Source organism: Dama dama, chromosome 9 (assembly GCF_033118175.1).
Source record: "Dama dama isolate Ldn47 chromosome 9, ASM3311817v1, whole genome shotgun sequence".
Lineage (NCBI taxonomy): Eukaryota > Metazoa > Chordata > Mammalia > Artiodactyla > Cervidae > Dama > Dama dama.
This window is the reverse complement of record NC_083689.1, coordinates 109,600,654-109,624,738: the sequence shown is the minus strand read 5'-3', so window position 1 is coordinate 109,624,738 and position 24,085 is coordinate 109,600,654. Positions and strand designations below refer to the sequence as shown.

Genomic DNA, 24,085 nt, shown 5'->3' with positions numbered 1-24,085 from the left:
AGACTGAAGGCAAAAGGAGAAAAGGGCAGCAGAGGATGAGACAGTTAGCTAGTATCATCACTGACTCAGTGGACATCAGTTGGAGCAAACTCGGGGACAGTAGAGGACAGGGGAGCCTGGTGAGCTGAGCGCATGGGGTCGCAGAGTCAGACACGCCTTGGTGACTAGAGAGCAGTATGCCCAACACAAGCAGATTAAGGTCCATTTGTCTTCAGTTCACTTTCTCTTAAATTATTATTTTTTCTCTAAGTGCCTTTTAAGGTGGAAATATTCAATGAGATGTTAACTGTTTTAAAAAAAATTCCTGAATATATCAATCCTACTTGGAAGTAACTTACATTTTATATTAAAGTTAGGCCAATTCTGAATGCCATCCCTGTAATAGCTCAGGATAGTTGCTGACTTAAAAATACATCTGCTCTATGTTCTAATGGACATGAATTAATTAGAAGCAGTAATAGACAATGATATTTTCTGTTTATGATGCACTCAATATGCCAGCAAATTTGGAAAACCCAGAAGTGGCCACAGGACTGGAAAAGGTCAGTTTTCATTCCAATCCCAAATAAAGGCAATGCCAAAGAATGCTCAAACTACTGCACAGTTGCACTCATCTCACACGCTAGTAAAGTGATGCTCAAAATTCTCCAAGCCAGGCTTCAACAATATGTGAACTGTGAACTGCCAGATGTTCAAGCTGGGTTTAGAAAAGACAGAGGAACCAGAGATCAAATTGCCAACATCCACTGGATCATAGAAAAAGCAAGAGAGTTCCAGAAAAACATCTATTTCTGCTTTATTGACTATGCCAAAGCCTTTGACTGTGTGGATCACAATAACCTGTGGAAAATTCTGAAAGAGATTGGAATACCAGACCACCTGACCTGCCTCTTGAGAAACCTATATGCAGGTCAGGAAGCAACAGTTAGAACTGGACATAGAACAACAGACTGGTTCCAAATTGGGAAAGGAGTACGTCAAGGCTGTATATTGTCACCCTGTTTGTTTAACTTATATGCAGAGTACATCATGAGAAACACTGGGCTGGAGGAAGCACAAGCTGGAATCAAGATTGCTGGGAGAAATATCAATAACCTCAGATATGCAGATGACACCACCCTTATGGCAGAAAGTGAAGAAGAACTAAAGAGCCTCTTGATGAAAGTGAAAGAGGAGAGAGAAAAAGTTGGCTTAAAGCTCAACATTCAGAAAACTAAGATCATGGCATCCGGTCCCATCGCTTTGTGGCAAATAGATGGGGAAACAGTGGCAACAGTGTCAGACTTTATTTTTTGGGGCTCCAAAATCACTGCAGATGGTGATTGCAGCCATGAAATTAAAAGATGCTTACTCCTGGGAAGGAAAGTTGTGACCAACCTAGACAGCATGTTAAAAAGCAGAGACATTACTTTGCCAGCAAGGGCCCATCTAGCCAAGGCTATGGTTTTTCCAGTAGTCATGTACGGATGTGAGAATTGGACTATAAAGAAAGCTGAGCATCGAAGAATTGATGCTTTTGAACTGTGGTGTTGGAGAAGACTCTTGAGAGTCCCTTGGACTGCAAGGAGATCCAACCAATCTATCCTAAAGGAGATCAGTCCTGGGTGTTCATTGGAAGGACTGGTGTTGAAGCTGAAATTCCAATACTTTGGCCACCTGATGCGAAGAGCTGTCTCATCTGAAAAGACCCTGATACTGGGAGGGATTGGGGGCAGGAGAAGGGGACAACAGAGGATGAGATGGTAGGATGGCATCACCGACTCAATGGACATGGGTTTGGGTAGACTCCAGGAGTTGGTGATGGACAGGGAGGCCTGGCTTGCTGCAGTCCATGGGGTCGGAAAGAGTCGGACATGGCTGAGTGACTGAACTGAACTGAACTGAACTGATGCCTATTTATTGCTATGTATTTCCCCATTACCCCTCCATTACCCTTTCTCCTCTTTGCCCTGAGCCTTCCAGCATCTACTTTGGTTTAGCAGATGAAAGCACGGGTAGATGCTTGGAGTGCAGTGCTGGGGGCTCCCTCTTGGCAGGCTCAGGTCAGATGCATCTCTCCATCAAAGGCCAAAAATGTTCCTTGAGCACTGTCCTCTTACAGCTATTCATCCTGGGTCCTTCTGCCCATCAGTCCTGAGAGTAGTAATGGTTCCCTCTCTTCTTGCCAGCCCCTGAGAATGGCACATCTTGGACTTTTCTAAACTTTATTTTTTACTTGAATAACTCTGCTCACACATTTGGAAATATCTCTTTATTTAGTTACCCCCATTTAAGGGTGCTGTCCACTTCCTTCTAGAACCTTGACTAATGACCCAGTTTAAAAAATTAGCTATCTTAAAAAATGAAATGCAAAATAATTCAATATAAGACTATCCATTTCATTACTTCATTATGTGTCTGACTATGCCAGTAAACACAAAATAGTATGACCTAGTTTTGGTCATAGACTAATAAAATGTGCTCAGAAATATTTCACAAGGGTAATAAATGTAGATGTGAGAGTCAGCAGAGAAAGCATAATCTAAATGGCAGAAAAACAGACATAAAAAGAACTTTACAAGTGATTTAAAAAAAAAACAGAAAGCATAGTAATCTAATGATTATCACAAGCACTTAGATAAAGCTTATTGTATGCCAGGCTCTTTTCTAACCAATCTAAGTATTTTGACTTGTTTATTTCTACCAGAAACTCTATAAGGAGGTACTATTCCCATTGTACAAGTGAGAAGACAGATATAATTCAGTAAATCAGTCTGGTTGTATTCTCTTTACTATGCTGCACTGCTCTTTAAATGGTTTTGCCGATTAAACTGCTAAAGTATAACAAAGACTGAGCATTATATGAAAGGGTCAGTTTATGATGGTGACACAATGTAAATAACATGGACTTCAAAGCTGAGTTTGACTCCTAGGTCTGAATTTTAAATTTAAGTTCTTCCTTAATATAGTTTTACTCTTAAGCCTGATTTTTCTCCTTGCCACTCTTTTCCCATTAAATCATGAATTTGCATGAAATGTATTACTGGGTGCTGTGAGTGCATTTGTATTCTAATATAAAATTTAATATTTCTCTTTAGGTTTATGATCTGTCAACATGCCTAACAAATCACCTGTGATTGGTAAATCTGGAGTAGTATCTTCCTCTTATGAAAACTCAAAGTAAGTTTGAAAGAAAGTTTCATATTATTAAAGTAGTAGACCCATATATTGTAGAATTTAGAAAGTTACAGGAAACTGTGAACAGTAAAATATAATTACTCATAATTCAGTGTTGTTGTTTAGTCCTTAAGTTGTGTCCAACTGTTTTGTGACCCCTTGGACTGTAGCCCACCAGGCTCCTCTGTCCATTGTATTTCCCAGGCAAGAATACTGGAGTGGGTTGCCATTACCTTCTGCAGGGTATATTCCTGACCTAGTAATCAAACCTGCATCAGCAGACAGATTCTTTAGCACTGAGCCACCAGGGAATCCCTCATAGTTAAGTAACAAAGAATATAAATGTTAAGGTTTACTATTCTATAAATTAATAGCTTTGTAATGATTTTCTGTAAGATCATATATTTCAAAAATTTTGAATTCTATATTTCTTAAACTAAGCCTTGTTCTATAATCATAGTCTTTTAAGTTGCGGTACCATGAAATGCATAAGAGAAAGTATTCAATAACTACTGAATGATGAAGCATCTTAGTTATTTCTAAGCCCTTTGCTGTTTCAAAGTAAGCCACAGTAGAATATTTTCCACAAATCAAAGTATTTCTTTGGGATAGATTTCTGAAGTGAAGTAAGTTGCTAGACCAAAGTTTGTTAATTTAAAAATGGTTTGGGATTCTGAGAAATTTAAGAGCTTCCTTAGTTATGCCGGGTCCTCATTGCCGTGCTCAGGCTTTCTCCGGTTGCCGAGGGCGGGCCCCTCTTCACTGCAGTGAGTGTGGTTGTGGTGGGCGGGGCCTCTTCACTGCAGTGAGTGTGGTTGTGGCAGGCGGGGCCTCTTCACTGCAGTGAGTGTGGTTGCAGCGGGCGGGCCCCTCTTCACTGAAAGTGAGTGTGGATGCGGTGGGCGGGGCCTCTTCACTGCAGTGAGTGTGGATGCAGCGGGCGGGCCCCTCTTCACTGCAGTGCGTGTGGTTGCGGTGGGCGGGGCCTCTTCACTGCAGTGAGTGTGGTTATTGCGGGCGGGCCCGTCTTCACTGCAGTGAGTGTGGTTGCGGTGGGCGGGCCCCTCTTCACTGCAGTGAGTGTGGTTGTGGCGGGCGGGCCCGTCTTCACTGCAGTGAGTGTGGTTGCGGTGGGCGGGCCCTTCTTCACTGCAGTGAGTGTGGATGCGGCGGGCGGGCCCCTCTTCACTGCAGTGAGTGTGGTTGTGGCGGGCGGGGCCTCTTCACTGCAGTGAGTGTGGTTGTGGTGGGCGGGCCCCTCTTCACTGCAGTGAGTGTGGTTGTGGTGGGCGGCTCCTCTTCACTGCAGTGAGTGTGGTTGTGGTGAGCAGGGCCTCTTCACTGCAGTGAGTGTGGTTGTGGTGGGCGGGGCCTCTTCACTGCAGTGAGTGTGGATGCGGCGGGTGGGCCCCTCTTCACTGCAGTGAGTGTGGTTGTGGTGGGCGGGGCCTCTTTACTGCAGTGAGTGTGGTTGTGGCGGGCGGGCCCCTCTTCACTGCAGTGAGTGTGGTTGCGGTGGGCGGGCCCCTCTTCACTGCAGTGAGTGTGGATGCGGCGGGCGGGCCCCTCTTCACCGCAGTGAGTGTGGTTGTGGTGGGCGGGCCCCTCTTCACCGCAGTGAGTGTGGTTGTGGTGGGCGGGCCCCTCCTCACTGCAGTGAGTGTGGTTGCGGCGGGCGGGCTCCTCTTCACTGCAGTGAGTGTGGTTGTGGTGGGCGGGCCCCTCTTCACTGCAGTGAATGTGGATGCGGCGGGCGGGCCCGTCTTCACTGCAGTGCCTGTGGTTGTGACAGGCGGGGCCTCTTCACTGCAGTGAGTGCGGATGCGGCGGGCGGGCCGGTCTTCACTGCAGTGCCTGTGGTTGTGGCGGGCGGGGCCTCTTCACTGCAGTGAGTGTGGATGCGGCGGGCGGGCCCCTCTTCACCGCAGTGAGTGTGGTTGTGGTGGGCGGGCCCCTCTTCACTGCAGTGAGTGTGGTTGCGGCGGGCGGGCTCCTCTTCACTGCAGTGAGTGTGGTTGTGGTGGGCGGGCCCCTCTTCACTGCAGTGAATGTGGATGCGGCGGGCGGGCCCGTCTTCACTGCAGTGCCTGTGGTTGTGGCAGGCGGGGCCTCTTCACTGCAGTGAGTGTGGATGCGGCGGGCGGGCCCGTCTTCACTGCAGTGCCTGTGGTTGTGGCGGGCGGGGCCTCTTCACTGCAGTGAGTGTGGTTGTGGTGGGCGGGCCCCTCTTCACTGCAGTGAGTGTGGATGCGGCGGGCGGGCCCCTCTTCACTGCAGTGAGTGTGGTTGTGGTGGGCGGGCCCCTCTTCACTGCAGTGAGTGTGGTTGTGGTGGGCGGGCCCCTCTTCACTGCAGTGAGTGTGGATGCGGCGGGCGGGGCCTCTTCACTGCAGTGCCTGTGGTTGTGGCGGGCGGGGCCTCTTCACTGCAGTGAGTGTGGATGCGGCGGGCGGGCCCCTCTTCACTGCAGTGAGTGTGGTTGTGGTGGGCGGACCCCTCTTCACTGCAGTGAGTGTGGATGCGGCGGGCGGGCCCCTCTTCACTGCAGTGCCTGTGGTTGTGGCGGGCGGGGCCTCTTCACTGCAGTGAGTGTGGATGCGGCGGGCGGGCCCGTCTTCACTGCAGTGCCTGTGGTTGTGGCGGGCGGGCTCCTCTTCACTGCAGTGAGTGTGGTTGTGGTGGGCGGGCCCGTCTTCACTGCAGTGCCTGTGGTTGTGGCGGGCGGGCTCCTCTTCACTGCAGTGAGTGTGGTTGTGGTGGGCGGGCCCCTCTTCACTGCAGTGAGTGTGGTTGTGGTGGGCGGACCCCTCTTCACTGCAGTGAGTGTGGATGCTGCGGGCGGGCCCGTCTTCACTGCAGTGCCTGTGGTTGTGGCGGGCGGGGCCTCTTCACTGCAGTGAGTGTGGATGCGGCGGGCGGGCCCGTCTTCACTGCAGTGCCTGTGGATGTGGCGGGCGGGGCCTCTTCACTGCAGTGAGTGTGGATGCGGCGGGCGGGCCCCTCTTCACTGCAGTGAGTGTGGTTGTGGTGGGCGGGCCCCTCTTCACTGCAGTGAGTGTGGATGCGGCGGGCGGGCGCATCTTCACTGCAGTGAGTGTGGATGCGGCGGGCGGGCCCATCTTCACTGCAGTGCCTGTGGTTGTGGCGGGCAGGGCCTCTTCACTGCAGTGAGTGTGGATGCGGCGGGCGGGCCCCTCTTCACTGCAGTGAGTGTGGTTGTTGTGGGCGGGGCCTCTTCACTGCAGTGAGTGTGTTTGTGGTGGGCGGGCCCCTCTTCACTGCAGTGAGTGTGGTTGTGGTGGACCTGGCCTCTTCACTGCAGTGAGTGTGGTTGTTGTGGGCGGGGCCTCTTCACTGCAGTGAGTGTGGTTGCGGTGGGCGGGCCCCTCTTCACTGCAGTGAGTGTGGTTGTGGCGGGCGGGGCCTCTTCACTGCAGTGAGTGTGTTTGTGGCGGGCGGGCCCGTCTTCACTGCAGTGAGTGTGGTTGTGGCGGGCGGGCCCCTCTTCACTGCAGTGAGTGTGTTTGCGGCGGCTGGGCCCCTCTTCACTGCAGTGCGTGGCTTCTTTCTGCCGCAGGGGTTTCTGTCGATGTGGAGCAGAGGCCCTGGAGTGCGTGGGCTTCAGTTACTGTGGACTGTGGGCTCAGTCCTTCCAGCTCGTGGACTTGGAGCACAGGCTCAGTAGCTGTGGCACGTGTGCTCAGTCGCTCTGCACCTTGTGGAGTCCTCCTGGACCGGGTATTGAACCTCTGTCCCTGCGCTGGCAGGGGGACTCCTGGCCCCTGTAGCACCAAGGAAGTCCAAGAAGTTTGTAAGAACTTAAGGAGCACAACAGAGTTTATAATAAAACTTATGTGTTGACATATTTCTGTTTGTTTCAAATATTTTTCTTTAATGAAGAATGCGTGCATGTGTGCTAACTCACATTAGTCGTGTCCAACTATGTGTGACACTATGGACCCACCATGCTCCTCTGTCCATCGGATTCTCCAGGCAGGAATACTGGATGGGTTGCCATTTCCTTCTCCAGGGGATCTTCCTGACCCGGGGATGGAACCCATATCTCTTACATGTCCTGCATTGGCAGGTGGGTTCTTTACCACTTGTGGCACCTGGGAAGCCCCAATTAATTAATAAAGAATAGATAGCAGATAAACCACTTAGACCACATGTCCTTCCAATTATAATTGTGGCATATATTATTTCCATTCACTTTTTCACTTTAATATATAAGAAGATATGTAAAATTATATTTTCCATTCCTTTTCCTAAAGTACATACCTAGGGATGGAATTATTGACTATATCAAACAGAACATGTTAATCCTGTCTTTTTTCTTTCTTTCTTTCTTTTTTTTTAATGCCAAAACCATTTTGTACTGGGGTAAAGTTGAAAGTAGGAAAACCACTAGATCATTCAGGTATACCTAAATCAAATCCCTTATGATTATACAGTGGAAGTGAAAGAGAAGTTGCTCAGTCATGTCCGACTCTTTGCGACCCCATGGATTGTAGCCTACCAAGATTCTCCATCCATGGGATTTTCCAGGCAAGAGTACTGGAGTGGGTTGCCATTTCATTCTCCATATGATTATACAGTGGAAGTGAGAAATAGATTCAAGGGATTAGATCTGATAGAGTGCCTGAAGAACTATGGCCGGAAGTTCATGACATTGTACAGGAGGCACTGATCAAGTGATCCCTCTCTCTTTGTTAAGTCATGTCTGACTCTTGTGACTCCATGGACTGTAGCCCTCCAGGCTCCTCTGTCCATGGGATTCTCCAGGTAAGAACACTGGAGTGCGTTGCCATTTCCTACTCCAGGGGATCTTCCCAACTCAAGAACTGAACCCGGGTCTCCTGCATTGCAGGCAGATTCTTTACCAACTAAGCTATGAGGGGAGCCCCATGATCAAGACAATCCCCAAGAAAAAGAAATTCAAAAAGGCAAAACTGATTGTCTGAGGAGGCCTTACAAGTAACTGAGAAAAGAAGAGAAGCTAAAGGCAAAGGAGAAAAGGAAAGATATACCCATTTGAATACAGAGTTCCAAAGAATAGCAAGGAGAGATAAGAAAGCCTTCCTCAGTGATCAATGCAAAGAAATAGAGGAAAACAATAGAAGGGAAAAGAGTAGAGATCTCTTCAAGAAAATTAGATATCAAGGGAGCATTTCATGCAAAGATGGGCTCAATAAAGTACAGAAATGGTAGGGACCTAACAGAAGCAGAAGATATTAAGAAGAGGTTGCAAGAATACACAGAAGAACTATACAAAAATGATCTTCACAACCCAGATAATCACGATGGTGTGATCACTCCCCTAGAGCCAGACATCCTGGAATGTGAAGTCAAGTGGACCTTAGGAAGCATGACTACGAACAAAGCTAGTGGAGGTGTTGGAATTCCAGTTGAGCTAGTTCAAATCCTAAAAGATGATAATGTGAAAGTGCTGTACTCAATATGTTAGCAAATTTGGAAAATGCAGCAGTGGTCACAGGACTGGTAAAGGTCAGTTTTCATTTCAGTCCCAAAGAAAGGCAATGCCAAAGAATGCTCAAACTACCACACAATTGCAAAGTACACACTAGTAAAGTAATGCTCAAAATTCTCCAAGCCAGGCTTCAACAGTACATGAACCGTGAACTTCCAGATGTTCAAGCTGGATTTAGAAAAGGCAGAGGAACCAGAGATCAAAATGCCAATATCCATTGGATCATTGTGAGAGCAAGAGAGCTCCAGAAAAACATCTGCTTTATTGACTATGCCAAAGCCTTTGACTGTGTGGATCACAACAAACTGTGGAAAATTCTTCAAGAGATAGGAATACCAGACCACCTGACCTGCCTCCTTAGAAATCTGTGTGCAGGTTAAGAAGCAATAGTTAGAACTGGACATGGAACAACAGACTGGTTCCAAATAGGGAAAGGAGTACATCAAGGCTGTATATTGTCACCCTGCTTATTTAACTTATATGCAGAATACATCATGAGAAACGCTGGGCTGGAGGAAGCACAAGCTGGAATCAAGATTGCCGGGACAAATATCAATAACCTCAGATATGCAGATGACACCACCCTTATGGCAGAAAGTGAAGAAGAACTAAAGAGCCTCTTGATGAAAGTGAAAGAGGAGAGTGAAAAAGTTGGTTTAAAACTCAACATTCAGAAAACTAAGATCATGGCATCCGGTCCCATCACTTCATGGCAAATATATGGGGAAATAATGAAAACAGTGAGAGACTTTATTTGTTGGGCTCCAAAATCACTGCAGATGGTGATTGCAGCCATGAAATTAAAAGTTGCTTGCTCCTTGGAAGGAAAGTTATGACCAACATAGACAGCATATTAAAAAGCAGAGACATTACTTTGCCAACAAATGTCTGTCTTGTCAAAGCTATGGTTTTTCCAGTGGTCATGTATGGATGCGAGAGTTGGACTATAAGGAAAGCTGAGCACAGAAGAATTGATGCTTTTGAATTGTGGTGTTGGAGAAGACTCTTGAGAGTCCCTTAGACTGCAAGGAGATCCAGCCAGTCCATCTTAAAGGAAATCAGCCCTGGGTATTCATTGGAAGGACTGATGCTGAAGCTGAAACTCCAGTAGTTGGGCCCCTGATGTGAAGAACGGACTTATTTGAGAAGACCCTGAGGTTGGGAAAGATTGAAAGCGGGAGGAGAAGGGGAGGACAGAGGATGAGATGATTGGATGGCATCACCGGCTCAAGGGACATGAGTTTGAGTAAACTCCGGGAGTTGGTGATGGACAGGGAGGCCTGGCTTGCTGCAGTCCATGGGGTCGCAAAGAGTTGGACACGACTGAGCTGAATAGTCAGTTAACAATGGAGTGATAGTTTCAGATGAACAGTGAAGGGTCTCGGCCACACATATACATGTACCCATTCTCCAAGCCCCCTCTCATCTAGGCTGGCACGTCACATTGAGGATTTCCTGTGCCAAATGATACATTTCTGTTGGTTATCCATTTGAAATATAGCAACATGCACATGACCTTCCCAAAGTCCTTAGCTATCGCATCCCCTTGGCAACCAAGAGTTCGTTTTCTAAGTCTGTGAGTCTCTTTCTGTTTTGTAAGTAAGTTCATTTGTATCATTAATTCTGTCTTTAATGATTAGTCATTTTTGTAATTTGGTTAAAAATATCTGTCTATACCACAAGATCAGGTGGATATTGTTATAAAATATTTTTTTAAAAATCTTATTGTTTTTTCTTTTAACATATATGGAAATGACTTTTGCTAATGCTGTTAAGTGAAGGTCCAATTCCTAATTTTTGTTAGCATACCAAATTGATTAGTACCATGTGTCAAAAAGAATATCTTTCTTCACTATTTTTCTAGCACAACTGTTACATAAATCGAGTCCACATATAGTGGGTATGTTTCTGGGCTCTCTTTTCTATTTCACTGGTCTATTTGTCCCTTATTATTATTATTTTGGCCACACTGTGCAGTTTGTGGATTCTTAGTTCCCTGGACAGGGATTGAACCTGGGACCTTTTAGTGAAAGCACCAGTCCAAAGCACTGGACTGTTGGGGACTTCCTGTCCCTTTTTGTATTAATACCAAGCTGCTTTAACCACTGTCATTTAGTGATAATAGTCAATATGAAACATTTTCCAAGTTTCTTCTTCAGTAATAATCCTGCATGTTATTTCTACTTAAAATTTTTATTTTATCAAGGTGTAGTTAAAAATAATAGTTGCTGGCATAGAATATAGTGATTTAAAATTTTTGGAAACGATACTGCATTTAAAGTTATTCTATTTAGTTCTTTGGCCCATTTTTTGATTGGGTCATTTATTTTTCTGGAATTGAGCTGCAGGAGTTGCTTGTATATTTTTGAGATTAATCCTTTGTCTGTTGCTTCATTTGCTATTATTTTCTCCCAGTCTGAGGGCTGTCTTTTCACCTTACTTATAGTTTCCTTTGTAGTGCAAAAGCTTTTAAGTTTCATTAGGTCCCATTTGTTTAGTTTTGCTTTTATTTCCAATATTCTGGGAGGTGGGTCATAGAGGATCCTGCTGTGATTTATGTGGGAGAGTGTTTTGCCTATGTTCTCCTCTAGGAGTTTTATAGTTTCTGGTCTTACATTTAGATCTTTAATCCATTTTGAGTTTATTTTTGTGTATGGTGTTAGAAAGTGTTCTAGTTTCATTCTTTTACAAGTGGTTGACCAGTTTTCCCAGCACCACTTGTTAAAGAGGTTGTCTTTTTTCCATTGTATATCCTTGCCTCCTTTGTCAAAGATAAGGTGTCCATAGGTTCGTGGATTTATCTCTGGGCTTTCTATTCTGTTCCATTGATCTATATTTCTGTCTTTGTGCCAGTACCATACTGTCCTGATGACTGTGGCTTTGTAGTAGAGTCTGAAGTCAGGCAGGTTGATTCCTCCAGTTCCATTCTTCTTTCTCAAGATTACTTTGGCTATTCGAGGTTTTTTGTATTTCCATACAAATTGTAACTAAACAGACATTTCTCCAAAGAAGACATACAGATGGCTAACAAACACATGAAAAGATGCTCAACATCACTCATTATTAGAGAAATGCAAATCAAAACCACAATGAGGTACCATTACACGCCAGTCAGGATGGCTGCTATCCAAAAGTCTACAAGCAATAAATGCTGGAGAGGGTGTGGAGAAAAGGGAACCCTCTTACACTGTTGGTGGGAATGCAAACTAGTACAGCCACTATGGAAAACAGTGTGGAGATTTCTTAAGAAACTGGAAATAGAACTGCCATATGACCCAGCAATCCCACTTCTGGGCATACACACTGAGGAAACCAGATCTGAAAGAGACACGTGCACCCCAATGTTCATCGCAGCACTGTTTATAATAGCCAGGACATGGAAGCAACCTAGATGCCCATCAGCAGATGAATGGATAAGGAAGCTGTGGTACATATACACCATGGAATATTACTCAGCCGTTAAAAAGAATTCATTTGAATCAGTTCTAATGAGATGGATGAAACTGGAGCCCATTATACAGAGTGAAGTAAGCCAGAAAGATAAAGACCATTACAGTGTACTAATACATATATATGGAATTTAGAAAGATGGTAATGATAACCCTATATGCAAAACAGAAAAAGAGACACAGAAATACAGAACAGACTTTTGAACTCTGTGGGAGAAGGTGAGGGTGGGATATTTCAAAAGAACAGCATGTGTACTATCTATGGTGAAACAGATCACCAGCCCAGGTGGGATGCACGAGACAAGTGCTTGGGCCTGGTGCACTGGGAAGACCCAGAGGAATCGGGTGGAGAGGGAGGTGGGAGGGGGGATCGGGATGGGGAATACGTGTAAATCTATGGCTGATTCATATCAATGTATGACAAAACCCACTGAAATGTTGTGAAGTAATTAGCCTCCAACTAATAAAAAAAAAAATAAGATAATAAAAAATAAATAAATAAAAAAATAAAGTTATTCTAATATTGGCTATATTCCCTGTGATGTACAATATATCTTTGTAGCTTATTTATTTTATACATAGTAGTGTGTACCTCTTAATAACCTACCTCGACCTTGTCCCCACCCCCTTCCCTCTCCCCTGTGGTAATTGCTAGTTTATTCTCTCTACCTGTGAGTCTCTTTCTGTTTTGTTACATTTATATTTTTTGCTCTATTTTTTGTACTCAAAATATAAGTGGTAACATAAAATATTTGTCTTTCTCTATCTGATTTATTTCAATAAGCCTAATAACCTCCAGGTCCATGTTGCAAATAGGAAAGTTTCATTCACTTTTATGGCTGAATATTATTCCATTTAATGTTTATATCACATTTTTTATCCATTCATCTGTTGATTAACACTTAGATTCCTTTCATATCTTGGTTTTTGTAAATGCTGTCAGTGAACGTTGAGGTACTTAATCTTTTCAAATTAGTGTTTTCATTTTCTTCAGATGTGTACCTAGAAGTGCAATTGCTGGATCATATGGTAATTCTTTTCCAGTTTTTGAGGAACTTCCACATTGTTTTGCACCATGGCTGCACCAGTTTCATTCCCAGCAACACTGTACAAGAATTCCCTTTTCTCCACATCCTCATCAACATTGTACAAGAATTCCCTTTTCCCTACATCCTCATCAACGTTGTACAAGAATTCCCTTTTCCCCACATCCTCATCAACATTGTACAAGAATTCCCTTTTCCCCACATCCTCATTGACATTGTGCAAGAATTCCCTTTTCTCCACATCCTCATCAATGTTCATTATTTGTGGTCTTTTTGATGACAGACGTTCTGACAGATGTGAAGTGACATTTCATTGTGGTTTTGATTTGCATTTCTCTGATGAGAGGTGTTAAGCATCTTTTCATGTGCCTGTTGGCCTGTATATCTTTTTTTGGAATAGTGTCTACTCAGGTCTTCCGCCTGTTTTTTAATCAAGATGTTTGTTTATTTTTGATATTGAGTTATATGAGCTGTTTGTGAGTTTGGGTGATTAATCCTTTATCAGTCATGTCAGTTGCAAATAGTTTCTCCTGTTCAGAAGATTATTTTTCACTTGGTTGGTGGTTTCCTTTCTTAAGTGAAGCTTTTACATTTAATTAGGTTCCATGTGTTTATTTTCACTTCTGTTTCCTTTGCCTTAGGAGACATATCCAACAGACATTTGCAGTAATTTACATTGAAGAGTTTTCTATGATTCCTTCTAGGAGGTTTGCTTTTTAATTTTTTTTTATTTATTTACTTTTGTCTGTGCTGGGTCTTCTTCGCTGTGCACAGGCTTTCTTTAGTGATGCGAGCAGGGCTGTCCTTCGCTGCATTGTGTGGGCTTCTCATCACAGTGGCTTCTCTCGTGCTGACTCCTCTTGCAGTAGCTCTAGATCATGGGCTTTAGAACACAGGCTTCAGTAGCTGAGGCACATGGGCTTAGTTGGCCCAAGGTGTGTGAAATCTTCCTAGACCAGGGATTGAACCCGTGTGCCCTGCATTGGCAGGTGAATTAATATCCACTGTACCACCAGAGAAGTGCTCTTCTAGGAGTTTTATTTATTTATTTCCAGTATGACATTTAGGTCTTTAATCCATTTTGAGTTAATTTTGTTTATAGCGTGAGAAAACATCTAATTTTAATTCTTTGTGGCTGTCGAGTTTTCCTAGCACCATTTACTGAGAAGACTGCCTTTTCGCCTTGTCTCCTTAGTCGTAGATTAGTTGGCCATAAATGTATAGGGTTATTTCTGGGCTTTCTATTATTTTCCGTTGATCTGTGTATCTGTTTTTGTGCCAACACCATGCAGTTTTGATTACTGTAGCTTTGTGGCTTTTATCTAAATCAGATCATGTGGCAGTTCCAGCTCTATTCCTTTTCAAGATGTGGTTGGCCATTCAAGGTCTCTTGTGTCTGCATGCAAATTATAAAATCATCTGTTCTAATATTGTGAAAATTGCCATTGGTATTTTGTTATGGGTTGCATTGAATCTGTAGATTGTTTTGGGTACTATGGTCATTTTCACAATATTAATTCTTCTAATCTATAAACACAGTATGTGTTTATGTTTGTGTTGTCTTTAATTTATTCCATCAGTGTCTTATATATTCCCAATACAGGTGTTTTACGTTCTTAGATAGATGTTATTTTTATAGAAGTACTGTCTGTCTATTCTTAGATTTATTCCTTTGTATTTGGTATTTTTGATCCTGTTATAAGTTTTATGCACATTTTAAAATACATATCTAGCTATTGCCATTAGAAGGATAATTGATTTTTGTATATTGATTTTACATAGAGATACTGCTAAATTCTCTCATTAATTCTAAGCATATTTATCACAGTCTTGATTTAAAAGGAATGCTATAAACATTTTGCAATTAAGCATGATTTGTTTCAAACTTTAACACTTAAGTTGTATTTTGTGTGTGTGTGTGTTTTTAAAATCTCACTAGGCTTCATTACTATTTTGAACAGTTAATTTCCCTTTATATTTTATTTATGGTTCATTACTTTCCTTTTCATTATTTGTTACTTCTCAGACTGGTTTTTCTTTTGCCAGATGTATAACTTTTTGAGTTTTCCTTAGTGAGATTTTTTTTGTTGTTGTTAGTCTGAATGTATCTTTATTTTATTCTTGAAAGAAATGTTATTTTTGAAAGAAATTTAAAACTGAGTATGGAATTATCCTTGGTCTGTTATCACTTTCATTGTTTTATCCCCCAGCACATTGATATCATTCCCTTACCAGCTTCCATTTGTGCTATTGGGAAGTTAGTTGAAATTTTGATGCTATTTCTTTAAAGGTTAATCTGTTTCCCCCAACTTTGGGTGCCTTAAAAAATGTCTTTTTCCCTTGTATTCTGCAGTTTTACTCTGATGTGATACATTATTTAAAAAATTATTCTACTGGATTTCTTATACCCTTTGTATCTGTGGACTGTGTCTCTTTCATCATTCCTGAAACATATTAGATATCGTTCTTTCAGATATTACCTTTCTCTTTTTGTGAGACACTTGATGGAGTGCATATTAGACCATCTCATTTTATATTTCATGTCTTTTACTCCTGTCCTCATTTTCCATCTTTTTGGTTTCTTCTACTGTATTTTGAATAAATTATTCTGATACATGCTCTGTTTTCCACATGACTAATTCTCTCTTGTTACCAGTTTACCCACTCAGTTTTCAAAAATGTATCTTAAACTTCTAGCCATTCTTTTATCTTTATTCAAATCTTCTATGTAGATTTATAGTTTCAGGGTTCCAGCACATATTTTTGAGCATATTGTGGAGGTAAGTATGGTGGTTTTATAATTTGTTGATAAGTCTAAAGACTGAGGTATAAATCTATGTTGAGATTGATCATGTATATATATATATATATATTTTCTTTTTCTTTTCTTTCTCTTTCCTTCTCTGCTGAGCAGCAAGGTGGCTTTCTCTACGGCTCCCTGAGGTTGGAAGAAGAGATTAGGATTCATCCTGATTGCTCTTACCTCAGATATTTAGCCAGACAATGTGTAGAGAGTCTCCTGTAACTTTTCAGCACCTTGAAAATCCTGGATTTTTTTTTTTAACCATACAGTCATTTAGAAAACACAGTTTGTCCTGTATCAGCGGCCTCTTGCATCAAAGTAAACCAGAGTCTCCCCCTGGGATCAGCTCTTTGAGATGAGGTGGAGACCTATGTTGCGTGAAGGGATGTTACCTTTTTTTTTAAATATGTTGCACGAATTGTCAGACCTCATACTGGATTTGCTTCACTCATTTTTCCTAGAAACGAGAGCTTGGCAGGCTTAGTGTGGCATCTGTTAAAAAATGCATGTAGGGCTCCATGTAAATTCTTTAAGTGAGGTGCTGAAGTCCACACATTTCTGGACCAGAGAGAAGCATCAATCTTGCAGTGGATTATTTGTTCAGAACATACTGTTTTGTTACTGTTTTCTTTTATAACTAAGAGATGTTTTATCAAGGTGGACTATGGTCTTTTGCGTTTTCTCCTTCATTTTAGAGATGGAAAAGACCAAAAGATTTTGAAGACTTGTATCAACTATACACATTTATTAGCTGACCAGAAAAAAATTAAAAAGAATATAAATCTTACATTAGGAAGATTTAGTCAAATTATTAGATTATTTTACATCTGTTTCACAGAAGCTGCTTGACTTTTTTTTTCTATACCTGGGAGTTATATTCCTATAGTCTTCAAAGCTTTCTGAAATGTTAATAAGCCTGAAAATTTTCTCTTTTAGTAATGTTTTTGATACTATAAATATTTAAAAATTTTATATATTTATAGTATATATTTATAATGATTTTGATATCAAATACTGTTATATATATATAAATCAATACAAATATATAAATACTATTTAATAATATATACCAATATACTATTGTATAATTAATACAATATACCTCTGTAGTGTGGGCTCTAATTTTGTGCTGTCAGCAGTAGGAAGAAACTTTTCTATACTCATCTTTATATACTGGTCACTGTTTATTTGATCTATAGTCCTTATTTTTCACTTGTCTGAATTGCTGTAATCCTTTAAGTGAAATTCTAATGGTTAAGACCTTGAAATTAGGTCTATTACTTTTAACCTAAAACATCTATGCTTGTAGCATTTGGGTTGGCTGCAAATGATTTAGGCAGAAATATGAATCTGCCTGCAATGCAGGAGACCCAGGTTCTATCGCTGGGTGGGGAAGGTCCCCTGGAGGAGGGCATGGCAACCCACTCCAGTATTCCTGCCTGGAGAATCCCATGGGCAGAGGAGCCTGGTGGGCTATAGTCCATGGGGTCACAAAGAGTCAACCATGACTTAGTGACTAAACCACCACCATGGTAATTTAAGAGCTGGTTGTCCATAAACAGTGTGGACACGTTCAATATAATTTCCTTTAGGCTGTGTTGCCCCAAAAGAGATCAGCAGGTACTTATGAGATTATCTGCATGAAGTATATAGGGTCTTGCAAGAGCTTAGAGACAACAATCCTCTTATACTTGGGTGTACATCATTTCTTGGTTCAAATTTCTAGACAGCATAATAAAAGAAGAGGATTCAGATCTTAATATTGATATGAAGCATACAAGTTCAATTCAGTGACGTTGGAGAAAAAAAGGAAAATGAGACAAGAAATCTTGATATATCACCAACCACTCCGATCATTCAATCACAACTTTCCTTAAAGAGACACAGCAAAGAACCTTGTCTATACTTGACATTTGGGATTAATCAAGAGAGATTTTAAGGAAAAAACACATCTCAAAATAGACCGTAATGTGGATACTCAGGAGGGGAATTCATCTCTTCCATCCACTCCTGTCCAGCATTTCGCTTGGTGAAGATTTACCCAGAGATGCTGACTCATTCCTACTTCCCAGTTGTGCTACCCAGCCTTCCTATTCCACATGTGAGAGGGGAGGGCAGGCTCAGCGTCTGGGGGTGTGAGGTCATGCAGGCATCAAGTGATCCGAGATTCTGCATGATTTCTGTGTCCAGTGCAGGCACTAATCACGAAGACCTTCGTCTTGGGAAATGTTTTCAGAGATCGGATTTTTCCTAGCCCTCAACTCAACTGTCAGTCATTCATAGCTTAATATAGAGGAAAAAGTGAAGCCATTCCCAGGTATCCTGTGGTGGTTATTTGGTCTTGAGTCTTCCAAAGTCCTGGGAAGCAAGTTTTTCTACAGTTCTCCCTTTGTTTTAAATCTCCCTACATTTGGGCAGGTTCTCGAGTCTTTTTCTCATGATACTGTTCCCTCAACACAGTCACCAAAGTACCAAACTTTTCTTTCACCGTGGAAGGAAGCACATCGCATCCCAAATGCTGTCCTTTACCCCCTTTAGGCTCACAGAAAGCTGTTGAGCTGTTGTCAAGAATCACAAAAAAGTGATGGGCTAATGAAATATGAATCTTTCTTCCACAACCTGGCATTTGCTTCAGAAAGGATATCATTGAAATTTAGTAGGGTAGCAGCAATGAAAATGGTCCAAGGAACTGCCAGTCAGTGCTTCAGTGGGTGGCAGCCTGTGCTAGTATTTGTCTCTTTATGATAAACTATGATCTCCAATGCAAGGACTGCTGATAGTTCCTCCTCCCATTCATGTTTTCTTCTGCAGTGATAGGACTTCTAGCTGGAGGCATGAGCCATCCTTGAAGACAGTTCTCAGCTTCTCCTCTTGCTGCTGGGTGTGGTCACGGGGGTAATCCTGGCCAGTGATGTCTCAGCAGAAGTGATATGTACCACTGGCATTTGGTGCCTTTTTAACGTGTTTATTTTGGAAAAAGTCACATAATATAAAGCTTACTATTTTCACCGTATTTCACTGCACAGTTCAGTGGTTCTACACACATTCGCATTGTTGTGCAACTCCTCCGTCATCCACCTCCTGAACTTTTTGCTTTCCTAAACTGAAACTCTACCCATTAAACACTCCCCCTCATTACTTACCCCCACCCTCAGCCCTTGGCATCTCCCCGTGTATTCTCTGACTCTGTAATTTGGCTGCCTGAGGTATCTTGTATAAATAGTGGAATCAAACAATATTTGTCTGCATCTAATGCCTTGGACTGCAAGGAGATCCAACCAGTCCATCCTAAAGGAGATTAGTCCTGAGTGTTCATTGGAAGGACTGATGCTGAAGCTGAAACTCCAATACTTTGGCCATGCAAAGTCAACTCTCATGCAAAGAGTTGACTCATTGGAGAAGACACTAATGCTGGGAAAGATTGAGGGCAGGAGGAGAAGGGGACCACAGAGGATGAGATGGCTGGATGGCATCACCGACTCAATGGATATGAGTTTGAGTAAACTCCGGGAGCTGGTGATGGACAGGGAGGCCTGGTGTGCTGTGATTCATGGGGTTGCAAAGAGACACGACTGAGTGACCGAACTGAACTGAACTGAATGCATGTTGGAATGCATTTTTAAGGTTAACTTAATATATGTCTTACAAATAGATTGTTCCTTCTTTATTTTTTATCTCCTGTACTGTACAGTAGGTTTTTAATAGTTATCTGTTTTATATAAAGTAGTATATATATGTCAATCCCCATCTTCCGATTGACCCCTCCACTGCCACAACCCCTGGCAAGCATAAATTTGTTCTCTACATCTGTAACTTTGTTTCTGTTTTATAGGTAAGTTCTTTTGTATCATTTTTTAAGATTCTACATATGGTATTTGTCTTTCTCTGCCACTTAACCCAGTATAATTTCTAGGTCTATCCATGTTGCTACAGATGCATTATTTCTTTTTATGACTGAGTAATATTTCATTTGTGTATGTGTGTGTGTGTATACGTATATATATACACCATATCTTCTTTATCCATTCCTCTGTTGGTGGCTGTTTAGGTTCCTTCCATATGCTGGCTATTGTAAATAGTGCTGTAACAAACATTGGAAGGCAGGTATCTCTTTGGATTATGGTTTTATTCGGGTATATACGCAGGAGTGGGATTGCTGGGTCACATGGTATTTCTATTTTTAGTTTTTAAAGAAACCTCCATACTGTTTACCATGTGGCTGTATTAATTTCTATTCTCACCAACAGTGTAAGAGGGTTCCCTTTTCTCTACACCCTCTCCAGCATTTATTGTTTGTAGCGATTTTTTATGGTGGCCATTCTGACTGGTGTGAGATGCTACCTCATTATGGTTTTGATTTGCACTTCTCTAATAGTTAATGATGTTGAGCATCTTTTCATGTGCCTCTTGGATATCTTTGGAGAAATGTCTATGTAGGTTTTCTGCCCATTAAAAAAATTTATTTATTTTTTGGCTCCACTGGGTCTTCCTTGCTTTTTGCACAGGTTTTCTTGAGTCACAGTGAGCGGGGACTCCTATGTGTTACAGTGGGCAGGCTTCTCGTTGCTGTGGCTTCTCTTGCTGTGGAACATGGGCTCTAGGCACTCAGCCTTAGTAACTGTGGCCCACAGGCCCTAAGCGTGAGTCAGCTTCCATAGTTGTGACACATGGCCTTTGGAGTGTGAGCTCAGTATCTCTGGCTCAGGGGCCTAGTTGCTCCATGGTGTGTGGAATCTTCCCAGACCAGGGATTGAACCCATGTCTCCTGCATTAGCAGGCAGATTCTTAGCCAGTGCACCACCAGGGAAGTCCTTCTGACCATTTTTTATTGGGGTGTTTGTTCTTTTTATATTGAGCTGCATGAGCTGTTTTATATTTTGGAGATTAAGCCCTTCCTCTCTGCCCAGCTCCTCTGTCCATGGGATTTTCCAGGCAAGAGTACTGGAGTGGGTTGCCATTTCCTTCTCCAGGGATCTTCCTGACCCAGGCATCACACCTAGGTCTCCTGCATTGCAGGCAGATTCTTTACCAACTGAGCCACTGGGGAAGCCTGTCAGTTGCTTAGTTTGCAAATATTTTGTCCCACTCTTGGGATTGTCTTTTCATCTTGTTTATAAGGTTTCCTTTGCTATGCAAAACCTTAAGTTTAATTAGCTATCATTTGTTTATTTTCATTACTGTAGAAGTTGGGTCAAAAAAGGATTTGCTGTGATTTATGTCAAAAACTGTTCTGCCTATGTTTTCCTCTTAAGAGTTTTATATTATCCAGACTTACATTTAGGTCTTTAATCCATTTTGAGTTTATTTTTGTGTATGGTGTTAGAAGTGTTTTAATTTCATTCTTTTACATGTATCTGTCTGGTTTTCCCAGCACCACTTATTGAAGAGGCTGTCCTTTCTCCATTGTATATGCTTGCCTCCTTTGCCATAGATTAGGTGACCATAAGTGTGTGGACTTATCTCTGAGCCCTTTAATCCAGCACCATTGGTATATATTTATGTTTTGTGCCAGTGCTGTACTGTCTTGATTACCGTAGCTTTGTACTATAGTCTGAAGTCAGGGACCAGATTCCTCTAAATCCACTTTTCCTTCTCAAGATTGCTTTGGCTATTCAGGGTCTTATGTGCCTTTCTCAAAAGAGTAGTATATTTTCCTGTTCCTCACCATGTCTCCCTTTATTTTTTTAGTTGGAATGAGGATGTGATTGTAGCAGTTGGAACAGACATCTTAGGCCATGAAATAAAAGGTGTATGTTGAGAACAGCAGAGTAGCCAGGGGTAAAAAGTCAGAACTTCTGATTCCTTGGAGCTGCCATATCAAGCCTGGATTCCTTATCGTACTCTGCCACATGAAAGAGAAATGAGGTTCTATCTTGATAAATTTAGCATTATTTTGCACTTCTCTAACAGTTAAACTGGTTTCCTTACCCTTGAAATAAATATTTTTAGGTGTTTTCTCAGTTGAATTTTCTAGAATAAAGCCTCCAAGCAGTGCTCCATAGCTTTGGTTACCATGTCAGCTTTTTTCTATTGCCAGATGACTCATTTATTGTGCAACTCAACAAGAATTAATTTGTTTTTAGGCCTTGATTCAGTTAGATAAGTACAGAAGAGTTGGCTATAATGCCAGCATCCTGGGAGATCACTGTAAAACATAGTGAATCATTTCATTGCTCATGTACAGTACTGAAATATTGTCATTAATATTCCTTCACTGACCCCCACTTTGTTCACTCAGACTTGCTGATCCCAGGCCCTAGCATCTCTGTCTCCACTTGAATCATCTGGTTCTTAGGGTTCTCTGGCAGACATGCATCCAAGTTATAGAAGATGAACAAGTGTTACCATGGTTCTACTCCATTTCCTTCTTGGAAATTCTTTTACCCTTACAATTTTGGTGAGATCTTCCTGAAGGAGTGTCCTTGATTTCATTAAACCATTATTTGTGGCATCAGAGGAAGATTAACCCATTTTCAAAGGAAAAGTCAGATTCATCTTAAACCATGCATATATCAGTCATTGATTTTTGCTTTTCTTTGGCTAATGGGAGAAAAGACAGAGATAAAGTTTGAAGTTCTCTTCCAAGCAAAGGAATGTAGGCAGAATTTGTCTATCTGTAGTAGTTAAATATGTCAACTTGAGTACTGTTACCTGTGTGAATCTGTGTGTGTGTGCTCAGTCGTGTCTGACTCTTTGCGACCCTTATGGACTGTAGCCCGCCAGGCTCCTCTGTCCATGGGATTCTCCAGGCAAGAACACTGGAGTGGGTTGCCATTTCCTCCTCCAGCGGATCTTCCCAACCCAGGGATCGAACCAGTATCTCCTGGGTCTCCAAAGCCAGCTAATTAATCCTTTTTGGTATCAATAATTACATTTAAAGAGAGATGACATTAAACTTTAGAAATCTAGATGTTTCTTACAGACAACCTTGAAAGGACCATTGAGTGTTAGCAAATGCAGAATATAATGGTTATAAATAGAGGACCATTCATTTAGGGAAGGAACTCGGTTTTTATTCTTGTGAATATTTTTCAGCCTTCAGTTTCTCCTAAAAGGCTTTCTACTCAGCGCTCAGTCTGTGTTAACAGCCTCCTTGCCCCTCATGTGTTTGGCATTTTCTTTATTAGTAATTACTAAGGAGGAAGGTTTGCATTTTCAAGGCTTAGACAGTATTCCATTTGCTGAGACTGAATCAAACTTTAAGACGTAAAGAAAAACAAGGACTTAATACAAACATGTCAAACCATAGATATTTTTAGAACTGAATCTGAGGCCTATATTTCCGGCCTCATACCATAAAGCCTCTTGTATATCCATACTGTGAAGGTGCTGCAACCAATTACACAGGCATCAGAAATGACCAAGTGTATTTTCAGTGTCTCATTTCAAAAGTCCAGATTCAAGATCAGTGCATCAGGGCTGATAAATTTGCAGAAGATATTTATAGAATAAATCTAAATATATGCGCATATCACCAACTCTCTCTTTATGCCCCTCAGGTTACTAAATATGTCCCTGAATTCCGTATACATTTAGTTATATCATATACATACCTGAAAGGGCCAGACAATTCTTTAATTATGCTGGTACTTATGGGTTTTAGGAAGCATCAGCCAGGTTAATTATTATTTAAAATTTCAGTTCCATTTTCTTCACCTTCCCAAAATACCAAACTTACCAAAAGTATAGCCAGATTGTTTGTTGATTTTATTAGCACTATGTTTAAAGCATGTCGTGTTTATTAGTTCTAGATTCTGTGTTTTTTTTTTTAATTTATTTTTACATGTTTATCTATTTGGCTGTGCTGGGTCTGAATTGCATCATGTGGGATCTTTGGCTGCAGCACGTGCACTCTTAGCTGTGGCATGTGGGGTCTAGTTACAAGGGCAGGAGTCATTCCCACACCCCTGCACTCGAAGTGTGAAGTCTTAACCATTGGGCCACTGGGGAAGTTCCAGCATACTGTTTCAGCTAGTCAAACTACTGTTTTACAAAATCTCCACTGACTTCGTGAACATTATCTCTAGTGACATTTTCATTTGCCCTTAGTCTTCATCTCTGCAAGATGTACATTTTTGACCATGCTTTTCATCTTCAGTCTATTCTTCTTTGGTATCTCAGTCTAATATTGTTTGTTTGC

The 24,085-nt window shown here is 42.0% G+C and overlaps 1 protein-coding gene across 1 annotated transcript in view; it reads left to right on the top strand.

Moving 5' to 3' along the window:
- The first annotated feature begins 3,076 nt into the window (after positions 1 to 3,076).
- The window catches only part of TMEM232 (transmembrane protein 232), a 249,098-nt gene continuing 228,089 nt past the window's right edge, over positions 3,077 to 24,085 (top strand). Inside the window, exon 1 of the mRNA XM_061149508.1 lies at positions 3,077 to 3,159. Coding sequence (XP_061005491.1) covers positions 3,095 to 3,159 — 65 coding nt within the window. The 5' untranslated portion in view covers positions 3,077 to 3,094. The remainder of the gene's footprint in view (positions 3,160 to 24,085) is intronic.